The sequence below is a fragment of the Moschus berezovskii genome, chromosome 25 (assembly GCF_049115385.1).
Source record: "Moschus berezovskii isolate FMDL1 chromosome 25, NW_MosBer_1.0, whole genome shotgun sequence".
NCBI classification, from domain to species: Eukaryota; Metazoa; Chordata; class Mammalia; order Artiodactyla; family Moschidae; genus Moschus; species Moschus berezovskii.
This window is the reverse complement of record NC_142484.1, coordinates 47169734-47187991: the sequence shown is the minus strand read 5'-3', so window position 1 is coordinate 47187991 and position 18258 is coordinate 47169734. Positions and strand designations below refer to the sequence as shown.

The 18258-nt window shown below is 44.9% G+C and overlaps 1 protein-coding gene across 3 annotated transcripts in view; it reads right to left on the bottom strand.

Moving 5' to 3' along the window:
- The window catches only part of FAT3 (FAT atypical cadherin 3), a 645126-nt gene that overhangs the window by 90199 nt on the left and 536669 nt on the right, over window positions 1-18258 (bottom strand). For all 3 annotated transcript variants that reach the window (XM_088832053.1, XM_088832051.1, XM_088832052.1), the window contains one exon: window positions 16277-16510. In XM_088832053.1, the coding sequence (XP_088688179.1) occupies window positions 16277-16510 (234 nt within the window). The remainder of the gene's footprint in view (window positions 1-16276; window positions 16511-18258) is intronic.

Here is an 18258-nt window from a genome sequence, read left to right as displayed (position 1 = left end):
CCTCTGAGATTCCTACACAAGGGGGCACAGGCCATATGTATGAGAAGCCCTAAGGAAGGAATCCACCTATATTCTAGACATGACATTAGGGAATTGGGCTGGAATGTCTTAGTTCTCACTGGGGAAGGAAACGGCAGCCTACTCCAGCATTCTTGCCTGGAAAATCCCGTGACAGAGGCACCTGGCGAGCTATAGTCCATGGAGTCACAAAAGAGTCAGACACGACTGAAGCACCTGAGCAAGTACCTCTTGCTTCTCCCCACCCCGGCAGCTCAGCAGACCCGCATTGAGCACGTACTGGGCGGCTGGGGCCCGGCCCCTGCTGGGTCACAGAGGTGGAAAGGCCAGCACATCAGCCCCCCTGAAGCTCGCGGTCTGAAGAGAACACAACGAGCTCATATCTCGTTTTTCCAGGGAGGAAGAGGAATTCAGAGGGGCGGGAAGACTTGTTTACGGCTAGAGAGTTAGCAAGGATTGGAACTAGGATATTCAATCTGGCCTCATCCCAAAGTTACTGTGTGATGTCAGTTTTCAAAGTGACAGGACACGTGACCCAGAGATGACGGGGTGTCGCAGCCTGCGATGTCGCCGGATGTCCTGCGGAAGATGTGCAGATGCCGCTGGCGGGTAGAGAGATCAGGGAGTGAGTTACGGGCTGGGAGTCATTCACTCAGGACCACTCCTCATCTCACAGATGCTTGAGAGGGGCCACCATGCCCCTGTGAGCTGCACTCTCTCCATCTGCTGGCAGGAACATCAGGGTCTGTTCCAGCTGTAGCAAGATGACAGGTGTGAGGGTTTGGGGCTCTGCGGACTAAGGCTTCACGCCTGAGATTATCCGTTATGATGTCTGTATGACAGACTAAGGCTTTTGCCCACAAAGTGCTCCAGAGAATGGTTCATGTCTCTGTCTTTAGGGGCAATTATTTAGCTTTTACAAACATTTTAATAGTCTCTCAGCTGCCTTCAAAGATGTAAGACTTCAGAAAATAACAGAGCTTTGGGGAAGGAAAAAAACATATTAAATCACTTGACTTGTACAGCTTAGAGGTAATAAGTTCTAAGGTGTTAAGGAAAGACATAGAATACACGATACTTAAAAGAGCAGGCAGGTTGACATCAGACTTGAATCCTTCTCATAACATCTTCAGAAACATTTATATTTATATGGATATATGTATAACTGAGAGGCTTCCCAGATGGCTCAGGGATAAAGAATCTGCCTGTCAACAAGGAGACATGGGTTCGATCCCTGGGCTGGGAAGATCCTCTGGAGAAGGAAATGGCTACCCACTCCAGTATTCTTGCCCAGAGAATCCCGTGGACAGAGGAGCCTAGTGGGCTACAGTCCATGGGATCACAAAGAGTCAGACGCGACTGAATAACTGAATAAACATGTATAACTGAACCACTTTGCTGCACACCTGAAATTAACACAACGTTGTAAATCAACTGTATTTCAATAAAGAATTTTTAAATAAAAATAAAATTCTCACTTCCGTCAGAAAAACTGATGATTGTATTAAAAGCTATTAAAATAGAAAAAACAACAACACAACTCCAGTATTTTCTGGTAGCTATTACTAGAGCATAGAAAAGCAGTTTGTACTGAGATGTCAGGGGACCCTTCTTTGAGATCCAGCTTTGCCACTAAAGAGGTTATCTTGGGTAAGTTTCTTTATCTTTGATCCCCAGCTTTCTTCTCAGAGAAAGAAGGGTTTGACTGGATCTAGCCTTGCAAGCATTGGAGAAGGAAATGGCAACCCGCTCCAGTGTTCTTGCCTGGAGAATCCGAGGGACGGAGGAGCCTGGTGGGCTGCCGTCTATGGGGTCGCACAGAGTCGGACACGACTGAAGTGACTTAGCAGCAGCACCCTTCCAAGCATAGCACCCCGAGATTTACAGGGGCTGTGACTCACAAGGGCAGTGGGTCAGGTGCCCCAGGGGGGAGGCGTGGATCCGTGAGAACAGCCGCAAAGCGCAGCCAACAGCTGTTACGTCATCTCTCCCACCGTCCGTGTCACTGCGGCTGCGCGCAGTCTGGCTGAGCCGCTCCGTCTGGAGGGAGAGCCCTGAGCCGACTCACTGACCCGCATGCAGGGGCCCTTCTTCCTTCAGGGTAAAGCCCTTGAAACAGAATGGCCATGGGAGAATTCTTAGGGCTATGTGGGTAGAATTCAGAAGGCCCATGAACTTGCACTAGTCTGTTAGTTCTCTACTGCTCCATGCCAAACAACCCCAGAACTTACCTGCATAAACAATAAATATCTAGTATCCTATGGTTTCCATGGAGCAGGAATAGCTTAGCTGGCTGTCTGTGGCTCAAGGCTTCTCATGAGGCTTCAGTCAAGCTGCTGGGCTGGGATGTGGTTTCATCCGAAGGTCCCAGAGGAGACCGTGTTCTCTCGAGTTCACTCATGCAGTTGTTGGCAGGCCTCAGGCCCTGGAGCTATAGGCCCGTCACAGGCCGGCCTTTCCATGTCCTAGCTCTCTCCCCAGGGGAGCGATCCAAGCCAGAGTCAGAGGGCCTGCTCTGCCCTGAACTGTGTCCCTCTCAGATAGACCCAGGACCTGGGGTTCCTGGCTGCAGTGCTGCAAAGCTTGTACCTGGATACACCTCTGTTTGAGTTGAAAAATACAAAGAAACCATATGCAACTAAAAATAACTGCGTGCATGTGTAATTGGGGCAAATTCTGGACCAAAAAGATTAAAAAAGACACACACACACAAAAAAAAACGGACAAGAACAAGCTGATTGCCATTTCTGAGAAGCTGGGAGCAGGCATGTAAGAGGGTGCGGTGCCTGTTCCCTGCACTCAGCAACACAAAGGGGAGGGCACGCAAGCCACCACTCTGGCCGAACCCCTGGACACATCCCTTCCCTCACTCCATGTAATGCAGCAGTCCGCAACCTTTTTGGCCCCAGGGACGGGTCTTGTGGAAGCCAATTCTCCATGGATGGGGTGGGGGATGGTTCAAATGGGGTCACGTTAGCAATGGGAGTGATGGGGAGCAACAGATGAAGCTTCAGCCAGCTCACCTGATGCTCACCTTCTGCTGTGACCCCGTTCCTAACAGGCCACAGACTGGTACCCATCCTCAGTCTGGGGGTTGAGGACCTTGATATAAGGAGAAGTGATGCTCACCCCTCCTCGGGAAGCAAGCAAGGGAGGCTGTTGCTTGTTTTTGTTCCCTTTTGCAGCCCCAGTAAAAATTTGCCTGAATTTCTTGTTTGGCCTTTAGTCAGCTTCCTCCAGGGAGAACCAAGAACCCTAGTTGGTATCACCCCCACCCATAAATTCATATGTTGAAGAGCTAACCCCCATGTGACTGTATTTAGAGCCAGGGCTCTTCAGGTGTTAAGGTTAAAGAAGTCATAGGGTGGGGTCCTAACCCAAGAAGATTGGTGGTCCAGAAGAGGGGAACAAAGAGTGCTCTTTTCCTCCCTGCACTCACCAAGGAAAGGTCACGTGAGTGCCCGGTGAGAAGGCAGCCACCTGCAGGCCAGGTACAGACTGTGCTGGCACCCTGAGCTGACATCCAGCCTCAGAACCAAGACAGAGAATTTCTGCTGGGTAAACCAGTCCATTCTAAGGGAGATCAATCCTGGGTGTTCATTGGAAGGACTGATGCTAAAGCTGAAACTCCAATACATTGGCCACTTCATGCGACGAGTTGACTCACTGGAAAAGACTCTGATGCTGGGAAAGGTTGGGGGCAGGAGGAGAAGGGGACGACCGAGAATGAGATGGCTGGATGGCATCACCGACTCTGTGGACATGAGTTTGAGTGAACTCCGGGAGTTGGTGATAGACAGGGAGGCCTGGCGTGCTGTGATTCATGGGGTCGCGGAGAGTCGGACATGACTGAGCGACTGAACTGAACTGAACTGAAGCCACTCAGTCTATGGAATTTTGTTATGGCAGCCCGAGCAGACTAAAACAGAGAGCATGACCAAGAGGGAAGGGACAGCCTGTAACCTGATCTCAGGAGGGATACCAGCCATCACTTCTACCATATTCTATTCATCAGAAGTGAGCCAGGGGACTTTCCTGGTGGTCCAGTGGTTAAGACTCTGTGCTTCCAATGCAGAGGAAGGCTCAGTCTCTAGCTGGGGAACTAAGATCCCACATGTTGAATGGCTTGGCTAAAAAAAAAAAATTATTTAAAAAGATTTTAAAATTATAAAAAGAGGTGAGTTTGGAGTCAGTTTAAGTCCATTCAACTTTCAGTGAGAGACATGGGTGGGACTACCCAGAGGTGGGGGTCACACAGGGTCGTCTTAGAAGCTGCTATAACACTGGGAATAGTTTCCATCTTTACTGTGATTAGCCTCTAACTGGACTTAGCATCCATTCAACTGTAAATGCAGGCAACCAGCCACCACAGAATGAGGAGCACCTGCGATCTGGTGACTGATCACTGCTACTTTCCTGTTGTTTCACAGTTGTGGCACATATCCCTGTTTACCACCACTCCAAAATCTCGAACTTATGAGATCTACCGTGTCAGATCGTATTTAATCTACTGTCGCAGACATTCATTTTACTATGCACTAAGAACAAAAAATACCTGTGCACACCATTTCATTTCTGACCTTTGCATTTTACTTTATGAGTGTAAAACATTATTCTGATAAACAGTCTGTAGGTGTCACCAAACTGTCAAGGTATTGGTGGCACAAAAAGTTTAGGAATCCTTAAGCAAGTGGCTCTGCAAATATGACTGTGGCTCAGATCATGAACTCCATATTGCCAAATTCAGACTGAAATTGAAGAAAGTAGGGAAAGCCACTAGACCATTCAGGTATGACCTAAATCAAATTCTTTATGATTATATAGTGGAAGTGAGAAATAGATTTAAGGGACTAGATCTCATACACAGAGTACCTGATAAACTATGGATGCAGGTTCGTGACATTGTACAGGAGACGGGGATCAAGACCATCCCCATGGAAAAGAAATGCAAAAAAGCAAAATGGCTGTATGAGGCGGCCTTACAAATAGCTGAGAAAAGAAGGGAAGTGAAAAGCAAAGGAGAAAAGGAAAGATATAAGCATATGAATGCAGAGTTCCAAAGAATAGCATGGAGAGATAAGAAAGCCTTCCTCAGCAATCAATGCAAAGAAATAGAGGAAAAAAACAGAATGGGAAAGACTAGAGATCTCTTCAAGAAAATTAGAGATACCAAGGGAACATTTCATGCAAAGATGGGCTTGATAAGGACAGAAATGGTATGGACCTCACAGAAGCAGAAGATATTAAGAAGAGGTGGCAACAATACACAGAAGAACTGTACAAAAAAGAGCTTCACAACCCAGAAAATCACCATGGTGTAATCACTCACCTAGAGCCAGACATCCTGGAATGTGAAGTCAAGTGGGCCTTAAAAAGCATCACTACGAACAAAGCTAGTGGAGGTGATGAAATTCCAGTTGAGCTATTTCAAATCCTGAAAGATGCTGCTGTAAAAGTGCTGCACTCAATGTGCCAGCAAATTTGGAAAACTCAACAGTGGCCACAGGACTGGAAAAGGTCAGTTTTCATTCCAATCCCAAAGAAAGGCAATGCCAAAGAATGCTCAAACTACTGCACAATTGCACTCATCTCACACGCTAGTAAAGTTATGCTTGAAATTCTCCAAGCCAGGCTTCAGCAATAGGTGAACCGTGAACTTCCAGATGTTCAAGCAGGTTTTAGAAAAGGCAGAGGCATCAGAGATCAAATTGCCAATCCGCTGGATCATGGAAAAAGCAAGAGAGTTCCAGATAAACATCTATTTCTGCTTTATTGACTATGCCAAAGCCTTTGACTGTGTGGATCACAGTAAACCGTGGAAAATTCTGAAAGAGATGGGAATACCAGACCACCTGACCTGCCTGTTGAGAAACCTGTATGCAGGTCAGGAAGCAACAGTTAGCCCTGGACATGGAACAACAGACTGGTTCCAAATAGGAAAAGGAGTATGCCAAGGCTGTATATTGTCACCCTGCTTATTGAACTTATATGCAGAGTACATCATGAGAAATGCTGGACTGGAAGAAGCACAAGCTGGAATCAAGATTGCCGGTAGAAATATCAATAACCTCAGATATGCAGATGACACCACCCTTAGGGCAGAAAGTGAAGAGGAACTAAGAAACCTCTTAAAAGTGAAAGAGGAGAGTGAAAAAGTTGGCTTAAAGCTCAACATTCAGAAAACTAAGATCAATACATCTGATCCCATCACTTCATGGGAAATAGATGGGGAAACAGTGGAAACAGTGTCAGACTTTATATTTTTGGGCTCCAAAATCACTGCAGATTGTGACTGCAGCCATACAATTAAAAGATACTCCTTGGAAGGAAAGTTATGACCTACCTAGAGAGCATATTAAAAAGCAGAGATATTACTTTGCCAACAAAGGTCCATCTAGTCAAGGCTATGGTTTTTCCAGTGGTCATGTATGGATGTGAGAGTTGGACTGTGAAGAAAGCTGAGCACTGAAGAATTGATGCTTTTGAACTGTGGTGTTGGAGAAGACTCTTGAGAGTCCCTTGGACTGCAAGGAGATCCAACCAGTCCATCCTAAAGGAAATCAGTCCTGGGTGTTCATTAGAAGGACTGATGCTAAAGCTGAAACTCCAATACTTTGACCACCTCATGTGAAGAGTTGACTCATTGGAAAAGACCCTCGTGCTAGGAGGGATTGGGGGCAGGAGGAGAAGGAGATGACAGAGGATGAGATGGCTGGATGGTATCACCAACTTGACGGACATGAGTTTGAGTGAACGCCGGGAGTCAGTGATGGACAGGGAGGCCTGCTGTGTTGCAATTCATGGGGTTGCAAAGATTTGGACACGACTGAGCGACTGAACTGAACTGTAAGTATGGTCCTGGGAATAGCAGCATTAACTTGCCCTGAGAATTACTCTGACACCCAGATGATCAAACCTCCTCCCAGACTGGATCAGAAACACTGGAGGGGGGCTAGTAATCCCCAGGTTAACAGGCCCTCTAGATGACTGGTGCACACTGCAGGCTGAGACCCACTGGTCTAGAGGCTTTCATTCAGAGTTTGCATTTCCAACAAGCTCCCTGTTGAAATTAGTCTGGGGACCACTTTTTGAGAGCAGTGCTCTTGACTAAAACATAAAACATCCTGACTATTTGCTGGATATCTGTTAACCAAGCCTCCTTTGGTGCCACTAACTAGTCTATTGTTCATGACAAGTTAACCCTTCAGAGTTTATTCATATGTTAACTAGACCAATAACAAAAAATATCTTCCGACTTTTAGAAGTTGCTGTGAGAACTGGAAATAATATATCTGCAGTACTTGGCATCATGCCTGGAATGTAATAGAAGCTCAAAAAGCAAATGTCATTAGTCATATTATGTTTATTACCATTTAAAATTCTTACCAAACCCCAGTTTTGCTTAGCAGGGTTTAACAGTAGGAGAGAAGAGGTATGTGAGCAGTTCCACATAAGGAAACTCTCGAGATGCTGCTGGAGACCCAGCTGCAAAGAGGGCTGGGTTGGCAAAGCAAGCGTTACTCCTGTGCTTCTAACATGATAGAAGAGCAAACAGTCTGAGAGAGACCAGTGACTGGCCCAAGGTCACACGGCCTGCATACTGCAGTGCACTAATCACCCAAGGCTTCCTCCCGTCCATGTGGCCTCTTGATCTCTGGATATGAGATGTGTCCCTTAAGGATATTTGGGAATCATCATCATGATATTAAGGGTCCAGAGGAGTCAAGGGTTGCTGGCTCAGCTGGGGTATGATGTCACCAAGAAGCTGTCTGCTTGGGAAGTCCTAAAACAGAAAAATGACAGTTCACCTGCATACCTCCATTGTGGGGTACATGGGCACACCTAACCTCCTTCACAGACTCCACACCCTGGCCCTTTTCTCTCACACAGCCAGGTGAAAAAGAGGTGCTTCAGAATTTACCTGTTTGGTCAGGTGTAACATTTTTCTTTTGCTTTTGGGGTGGGCCCAGTGCAAAAGTAAGCTAAGCCCTTCCAAGAGTACACACTGAGTGAATACTTGTTTTCCTCCATGAGACCAGAAGGTGATGATGAAAGATTTAAAATCAAACCCCATTATGGGGATCTCCATGAGACCAGAAAGGCAATGAGGGAATACTGAAGATCTAACTTCATCCCAGGGACTGAAACTTTGGCCACCACACTGAAGGTAAGGGAGAGCTCCAAATGGAGCCAAATGTTTCTGACTCTGACAGACTGGTGGCATGCACGACCCTCCCTCAGACTTCATCCCAGGATAGGAGACAGCCAGCCTGGAGCGCTGGACTGACGTGCGTTTCCGTCAGCCTCCTAGCACTTCACGGTGGACTTCACTCGCCTCTTAGCTGTTCCTCCTGAGTCTTCTCATGGTTCTAACAAGTGAGGGACACAAGGCGTGGACCGGTCAGCAGAGGCAAGTGGTGACTGGAGAGACTCAGTTAAAGCGGTTTGGTGAGGAAGACCTCTCTTTAACAGCTCTCAGCAGTTATTTTTGTGAACACTCCTCTCAGATAATTTCCTGCTCCTTCATGGAGCACAACATACTCAGATCTAACGGTGCTCTCAGACACTGGGCCAGCCTTTTTGTCTGACAAGATCTGTGCATTGGAAAACCAAGTTCACTCCAGTTTTTGCCCCATGAGAGCCCATGTGGGGTCAGGATGCCATCTGTCTCCCTCATGAAATATGCAGAAAATAAATCCCCAACAAGAACCACAAGCTTACATCACTACAGTGAATGGCAGTGCAAAATTAATGAGGTTGAGGGCTGCTGGAAAACAAGCTCTTGGGTAAAAATGGAAAAGTTCTGTCAAGAAACATGTTTTCTCTGTTTCTTTCCTATTCTCTGCTAATAAGAGGATCTATTGACGTTAGATGGAAAGGCACCATTCTGGAAGACTCTGAGAGAGAACTTCTATCTTTTCTATTCATGAAATTAACTCTACTGGTTGGGTCTGTGCACTTCTGCAACCCAGTACCTACAGAGCCCTCAGTGGGGGAGGAACTTCTCTTCCCCATTTTTCAGTGACTCCCTCTCATGTTGCCTTCAGTCCCTGAAACTAACTCCCTGTGCTCGCTGCAGAGTGCCCAGCCTGGCTGCCGCCATGTTAGTCTCTTTAGTTGACAGACTCTCTTACCACATGGAGATGTCCGAAGGCAGATGTGCGCCTCCCAACTGGGTTTTCCTCAGCCTCTCCCTCTTAGTTTCTTCCTTTGAAAGTCAATCTTTTTTCTTTCTGCTTCTTTCCTTCCTTTCGCATCGAGGATTAACTGGTTGTGGTCTCTCCCTGTTGCTGAGGCTCACCCTCCCTAACCACATGAGGAACTCCATCTTTTCCCACTTCTTTGAAATGTGATGGGGCAGTTTCTCTTTCCTGCTTTCATTGCTGTAGCAGAGACATGAGTGCTCACCAAATACCCCATGGCCTCTCCTATACCTCCTAGTTCTAGTCAATGGACAGTGACAAAGTGACGTGGGTCTCTCCCAGGCTGAGGCAGCAAAGAGCTGACATGCCGTCTTCATCCCTCTCTTCTGCTGCAGTGACCTTGGGAAGCAAAGGTCATGACGGTGATATTGACCCAATGGAGGGACTAGATGTCCACATCGCTGAATGGACTTGCACTGACCTGCTCCCCACAGGAGCAAGAATTAAACTTTCACTGCACTAAGAACTGAGATTTTTTGAAAAGTTACCTCAGTCTAGTCAAGGCTATCTTAGCTAATACAATCCTCTTTTGCTACTAGATCTTTCCCCTCTTCTTGCCCCAACATCAAGCCCCAACCCTTAAAACCTGACTTGAATTCAAATACCATTTTGTGAATACTTTCTGATTTGTCCCACTCGAAAATTCACTGCTCATGTTTTCATGTTTCCACAGAGACCTGGGCTAGCATTTTACATGTATCTGACTAATCCTCAGAAAATCCCTACTTTTACAGATGAAATGACTCTGTTATAACATTGATCCCACTTTCTTTGAATGTTCATTTCTGCTTGTCTGTTTCCCGTAATGACTGGAAGCCCCTTGAAGGCAAAGCCTTCCTACTCTGTCACGATTAGCAAACTTGTCTTCACTCCTGAAGGACTGTACTTTAATTTCCGATGTGTCTCCATTTTTTAAATCTTTTTTACACGAGGTCCTGCTTCAGGCCACCTCGGCTATCTCTGTCCACCTTGTCCCCGAATTTGAGTTCTTGCCTGGCCTGTCCACTGTGCCTTCAGTCCAGTCAGTTGCCAAACTTGGCAGATTTCACATGTAAAATCTCTCTCTGCTTCTTCCTTTTAAATCTCAAGTTACCACTTGCATTTCGGTCCTTGTGGACTTTCTCAATGATCTCCCGGAAGCTGTCTTCACATCCGTGTTAGGGGTGCCCATGAGATCGGCGGTTCCCAAACCCAGAACTGATGCATTTCTTTTGTCCTCCGTGTGCAGCGGTTCTTTCCCATCTCTGGGTTTAAGCACAATCCCTGGCTTTTGTGAGCCCCCACAATTGGGCCCAGATGCCTTCCCTCACCTCACTGTCAGCTTTCTGTCCTGGACCATGTGATGCTCTCCCAACTATTTAGTTGGGTCTAAAGAGATGGGACGGAGAAGGCAATGGCAAGCCACTCCAGTACTCTTGCCTAGAAAATCGCATGGACAGAGGACCCTGGTGGGCTGTAGTCCATGGGGTCTCTACTAGTCAGACATGACAGAGCGACTTCACTTTCACTTTTCACTTTCACACATTGGAGAAGGAAATGGCAACCCACTCCAGTGTTCTTGCCTGGAGAATCCCAGGGACGGGGGAGCCTGGTGGGCTGCCGTCTATGGGGTCGCACAGAGTCGGACACGACTGAAGTGACTTGGCAGCAGCAGCAGCAGCAAAGACATGGGAATACCAGACCACCTTACCTGCCCCCTGAGAAGCCTGTATGCCGGACAAGAAGCAACAATTAGAACCAGACATGGAACAACAGACTGGTTCAAAATTGGGAAAGGAGTATGTCAAGGATGTACATTGTCACCCCACTTATTTAAATTATATGCAGAGTACCTAATGTGAAATGTTAGACTGGATGAAGCTCAAGCTAGAATCAAGATTGCAGGGAGAAATATCAATAACCTCAGATATACAGATGACACCACCCTAATGGCAGAAAGTGAAGAGGAACTAAAGAGTTTCTTGATGAAGGTGAAAGAGAAGAGTGAAAAAGCTGCCTTAGAACTCAACATTCAAAAAACTAAGATCATAGCCTCCAGTCTCATCACTTCTTGGTAAATAGATGGGGAAACAATGGAAACAGTGACAGACTTTATTTTCTTGGGCTCCAAAATCATTGTGAATGGTGACTGCAGTCATGAAAGATGTTTGCTCCTTGGAAGAAAAGTTATGACAAACCTAGATAGTTTTAATACTAAAAAGCAGAGACATCACTTTGCAGACAAAGGCCCATATAGTCAAACAAAGCTTTTTCAGTAGTCAGATATGGATATGAGAGCTGGACATAAAGAAGGTTGAGCACTGAAGAATTGATGGTTTTGAACTGGGGTGCTATAGAAACTTCTTAAGAGCTCTGTGGACAGCAAGGAGATCAAACCAGTCAATTCGAAAGGAAATCACCCCTTAATACTCATTGGAAGAACAGATGCTGAAGCTGAAGCTCCAATACTTTGGCCACCTGATGTAAAGAGTCAACTCATTGGAAAAGACCTTGATGCTGGGAAAGACTAAGGGCAGGAGGAGAAGGGGCAACAGAAAATGAAATGGTTTGTTGGCATTACAGACTCAATGGACATGAGTTTGAGCAAACTCAGGGAGACTGTGAAGGACAGGGGAGCCTGGAACGCTACAGTCCAGGAAGTCACAAAGAATCAGACACAACTGCACAACTCAACAAAAACAGCATGTTCCCAACTTTGCAAATTTATCCTCCTGGTTCCTGTCTTCCTGAAGGCCTTCCTCCCTCTGTCTATTGAATCCCATTCGTTATGGATTCTGGAAGCTCCTCCTTTTATGCTAGGTTTGTGTGTTCCAGATTTATGCCCTTCACTACTGCACAGACCCTGGGCCTGTAACTGCATATTGCTCGTATAGTTCCTTCTATAATAGCTGCTATGTACCTACTCATTAAATATCAGCTATATTGGATGGAGAATAATTTCAATGTGTGTTACAAGCTTCCAAGTTTCTCCAAAATCCCTGAAAACAGGTCTAAACTGTGTAGGAAATATTTTACAGGAAAGGAGTGAACATGTTCATTAGAACATTTCCTTGCTTTATGTCCCTAATCTATAAAAGCAAAAATATGTCCTCTTGAATCTCAAATTTCTGGACATTCGCCTCTCAATAAATCATGGGCTCTGACACATTTTCCAGTGTAAGTTTACATTTGATTTTCATGTTACTTTGCCTAAAATGGTCACAGATTTTAGCTCTGATTTTTATCACTGCATATTTCCTTTGTTAGCTTAAAGAACCCTCAATACTGAGAACCTGGACACCTAATCTTGCCTTACGAGGCAGAGTAAATAGCAAAATATGAACCCCAAAGAGGTGGTACAACAAAACGTCTCCTAATGTTTACTGAGAGGATTAAATTTTTATAAATATTAGGTCATAAAGTCATGTCATTAGTTCATGGGATGGAGGATGTTTCCATTTTACATGAAAACTAAGAATTTAATGCTAAAATCTAGACAATTGCCATGCTATTGCTTAGAACTCATAAAATGGGTGCTAAAGTGGTCTTGTCTTCCTGTTTTTATTTTTCCTGATCTAGGCGGTTACTCTAACATTAGCATTGATTCATTATGAATAATGAATTTGGCACAGCAAAGAGTTGTTTGGCTAAAAACAATGATATAGATACATATACATATACATATATATATATATATGCTAATTAGAAAACCAGGATATGAAAGGTTAGCAAGAGATTGTAAGAATTTTGAATTTATGAAGTAATGGAATCAGACTTCAGGTTAATATATCTTTGTCTTTTTTCTGCAATTTATAGTGGCTTAATACATGCTTTAGCCAAATACTGATGAAATCGTTTGTAACTTTAGGTAAAGGAATATGCTTGACAAAAGAAGTTTCATGAACCAAATAGCCCTGTCATTTATACAAATGGAGGTAATGTTCTTCACTGGAATCAAAAACCAATTAGACAACTTGGATGGATCTCAAGGGAATGATGCTGAGTGAAAAAGGACATTTGGAAAAGGTTACAAGCTGCACAACTCCATTTAAATAACATTTTTGAAATAACTAAATTATAGATATGGAGATTAGTGGCTGCCAGGGATTAGAGACTGGGAAGGAAGTGTGGAGAGAAGGCGGGTGTTGTTAAGAAGGGGCAGCGAGAAGATGAATGGGGTGGTGGTTACATGAAGCTACACAGGTGATAAAACTGCACAGAACTACATGCACGCACACTCACACACACACACACACACTCTCACACACTCACACTCTCACACACACACACACTCACACACTCTCACACACTCACACACACGCTCACACGCTCACACACACACTCACACAATCTCACACACACACACACACACACATACACCTGTGTGAAAATCTGAGTGTACTACAGTTATGCAAGATGGTATCACTGGGAGAAAAGATTGTGTGAAAGGTACATGCCACCTCCTATACATTTTTTTGGCAAATTCCTGTGAACTTATGATTATTTCAAAGTTAAGAGTTCTTAAACATCAGAATTTCCTCGTCACTTTAGAGCAGGGGCCTACGCAGGTCAGGAGATAACCTAAGTGGGATGGCTGGGAAGCTGAGAACTGGCTGATGGCAGCTTCCATCAGGTTCCTACCACAGTGGGACTGTGTGCCTGGAATTGCTGAATCTTCTGAGTGCTGTTTTTACAAAATGCCAGAAATTGAAAATTAAAATCTCTTGACTTTTATTGACAATTAATTCAAACTGTTTGGAACACTCTATATAAGCCAGACTAAAGACACGGGATGGCTGGATTCAGTAGGGTTGGATTCAGTCTTAATGATTCAGGAGCAAAGTCAGCTTTAGGCCAGAGGTTAGGTTTGGCCTCCAGATGATTCACCCAGCCCTGCCCACCCGAAACTGCTCATCTCAATGTGTGGCTCACGCTCCTCTGTGTTGACTTACAGCAGACTGAGAAGTAGGGATCAGGCCACTGATGAAAATGGCATAAGCAGCCCCCAGTCACTGATACATACCCGGGACTCTGGAGAACATGGGTTTGACTCTGGTTCTCCCTACAGGCTCTGAGCAAGCCCTCCACCCCTACCTCCTGAGCACAGTGCCTAGAAACAGCAGGTGCTCAGTCTGCCTTTCAGAGGAGCTCATTTGTTCCTTCCCAGCTGTCTTAGTTTTTATTTTTAAAGCTAACTGAGATCTAAAAAACCTGAGAATATGACCTAGAATCTCGTATCCTATGCTAGAGTTTTCTGGAAGTGAATACAATGGCTTGATGAACACACAATACAAACAGCACTCATAACCTCTGTGTTGGTCTGAAGCCATGAATGTAAGCCTTTTGCTAATTGGTGCAAAGAGCAGAGAGAGGTACTGATAGGTTATTCTGGGTCTAGTGTTTGAAGGGCTTCCTCATCTCTGCCCCTGCTAATGCACAGAGTCTAGTCAACCTTTCTTCCCCAACTGCCAACCTGGACAGCTGACTCCGCAGAACTGAACAGCACAAAGCTAGCTGCCTGCCCTCTACCGCAATCACGTGTGTCAGTCGATAACCCCCTGCCTCCTGTCTGAAGCATAACGTACTGACCAGCCTCTCTCCATGCTCATTCTCTAGTAGACAGAGCACACCCAATTCCTTTAGAAGGAGGTAAATAGAAAAACTCCAATTTTTTAAATTGAAAATTTAATTTAAAATATTTTCAATCTTAAAATTTCATCTGTGGCCCAATTATACATTCTCAAAGTTAAATTATTAATGATTCATCTGTACAATTTCTGTCCTCTTTTCTCCAAAAGCTTGCTATCATGAGTCCAGGGAATGTTTTCTAATCCTCCTTTAAAAGGGAGTATTTATAAATAATTCATCATTATAGGTCAATAAAAGAGTCTTTTCCAGAATTCCCTGGTAGTCCAGGGTTTTGGACTCCGTGCTTTCACTGCCAAGGGCCTGGGTTCAATCCCTCTCAGAGAACTAAGATTCCATAAGCTGCAAAGTGCAGCTGAAAAAAAAAATTATTTTCCTATTTACTATGTTTTTTACCAAGCTTTACAGTATGTAGATTTTTAAAGGGTTGGTTCTCAGCCTCGAAAATTATGCTAATAAGGTAAGAACAATAATTCATAGTATAGTCACAAATTTCTCTAAGGGGAAATATGCAGAGACCCTGGCCTCTATGTTTGTTTTCAACTAATTATCATGTATTTACTTTTCCATTAGTCCAATAATTTTTCTTTCAATTCAGAATTAAGCAATAAGACACTGAATTACATAAAGGCCTGTTTAGCATAACAGACACACCCCATCATTCCCCAGTCCTCTGATTTACAGCTCTTAAAATGCACAGCCAAGAGGCTGTCTATATGCCCTTTTGTATTTAGACTCCATCATGCAGTCACCTCAATAACTTGTGCATTCTCAGAAAGGCTACCTAGCAATTAACTCCAGTCTTTTCTAACTCACCATCTCATTATGTAAAGTGGATCTGAACACAAACTTTATCAGCAACTTTCAATTCTATTTCCTTATTCCCCCCCTGCCACTCCCACCCCTCCGAGTAATGTCAGTTTATGTGATCAAAATACTCTGGAAAATGGCAGTTAGAAAAAATCCACATTGGGCTGGCAGCACATTTAGTAATTGGTCTTTGCATTATGGGACACCACCATAAATTGAGACTGTCATATTTCAGCTATAGCATGGGCTGCAATTCTTTATAGAAATAGAAACGAATTCTCCCTACCACACAACATTTAACTATGTTCAAGAGGAATGCGTAAGTAGGAAAGCTATTATTTTTATTCTAAAGGTTAAAAAAAACACAAACTCAAAACCCTTTGTTAAAAGTTAAAGGAATTCACAGTATCGCTTCTTTAACTCCTACAAAAAGGGGGAAGATGTCTTGCAGATTTCTTTCATGTGTATGAAGTACATCAGCCAAAGAGCCGGCATGTGGTTTACTGTACTTGTCCTAACGGAAAGGAACCCAGGTGGGCTGATGGAGCTAGAAGACAGGCAGCACCTGAATGTGTGAAACGTACAGACAGGGAGGCGCCCCATCGGGGCGGCTGACTTACCAACATCCGGATCCACCGCTTGAACCCTGGTCAACAGAGCCTTGGTGGCCGTGTTCTCATAGACACAGGCGTTATAGTGGTCGGACGAAAACACTGGGGGGTTATCGTTCACGTCCTCCAGGGTCAGACGGATGTCGGATTGGCAGAATCGGCCGCCCCCGTCAGTGGCCCTGGCAATGAGGCTGTACGCAGGGACCCTCTCCCGGTCCAACGGAGACAAAGTTTTTAACTCACCTGTGAAAATAAATGGCCTGGCTTTTCAAAAACTGTCTTTCTTCATAGAGCAGAGAATCAATTACAAACAGAACCCCAGTGTAGGAAGGACTGCTGATGTTTGGCTTAAGAGCTTCATACTTTGAAAAATAGAGCAAGTTCAAATTTTTTAAGCATCAGGGAAAAACTTATGGGATTCTGGATGCAACAAGAAACCAACAGCATGACCTTCAAAGGAATTAATTCCACTGTGAAGTCTCTTGTGTCAGGGATTCCTTCTTTTGGCAGGATGGAGAAGCTCCACACCTCTTTAAATCTCTCAAGAACTGCTCAGTTCTCTGATGGTCAATCAGGTCAATGGTCTTTAGACCCAGAAGTGTTAGTCTCTCTGCTTCCAGACACTTAAATCTTTTTTTATCCCGTCTTCTAGAGGAAAACAAACAGTCCAAACAGGCTGGCTCCAGCAGAAAGAGGTTACAAAGGAGTCCTATTGTGCCAGGCAAACCCCACTTGCTGGGAGAGTGGAGGACCAGCAGTTGTTGGGGGAGGTCCCAGTGGGGGATAACTGAGGAGCCTGGAGCAGACATTCAGGAAGGGGATTTCATAACCATGGAAGGATTATTATTTTAATCACTGAAATAGCTATACTGGTCCTGGGTGTCAGTCCCTGTGGGGATTTCTTTGTTACTTAAATTTCAATGGATAATGGCAATGACAGACCTGAATAAATGCTGTTTGGTGAAAAGTCAGACTCATGAAATATTATTATATATTCTTAGTAAAATTAGCAGGTATCACTGGGAGCAAGTCATCAGTACTTACAAAGCTGTTTCTCCTACAGCTTCCTGAAGGCAGGCAGTTCTCAAATACAGACTGGATCATTTCCTCCTCCACAAAAACATCCAGGGAGTTTTCAGCTGGGCTTTCAGGACCCTCCAAGATCTGACCTAAAGTTATTTTTCCCACCACATTTCTGGCGAGTCATCCTGTGGCTCCTCGGACCAGTGACAGTGCTGTACACGGCGTTTCCTGGAGGCGCCGTGCTCTCTGCCCACGCCATGCCCGTGGCCACCAGTGACCCACTTTAGCCCCTAGAATCCTGCTGCTGCTACTAAGTTGCTTCAGTTGTGTCCGACTCTGTGTGACCCCACAGATGGCAGCCCACCAGGTTCCCCCGTCCTTGGGATTCTCTAGGCAAGAACACTGGAGTGGGTTGCCATTTACTTCTCCAATGCATGAAAGTGAAAAGTGAAAGTGAAGTCGCTCAGTCGTGTCCGACTCGTAGCGACCCCAAGGACTGCAGCCCACCAGGCTCCTCCGTCCATCGGATTTTCCAGGCAAGAGTACTGGAGTGGGGTGCCACTGCCTTCTCCGCTAGAATCCTGGCTCAGTTCAAATGCCAGTTCTTCTTTACAAGCTTCCTCTTCCCTCTCGTCGGAACATTACCTGCTTTTTCCTCTGTGCTCAGATATAACTCTTTTGATATCTCTCGCAGGCACTCGTGTCACTCTGCCTTTCATTACTATTATTATTTCTGTTGTTATTATTACTGACTCACTGCTCTGTCTTATCCACCGGGTTACAGTACTGCTCAGGGATGCTTTGAGGGGTTCATGTCAGAGTCTATCACAAATATTCCATAAAGTGTTTTTAGGTCTAGTAGTTAATAAATGCTAGCTATTCAATAAAAAAGTACCAGGCCTCTATATTCAAGTAGTATATTGTTATGCATCTAAGCCCTTCCCAGTAAGATATAGCTGACATGGGAG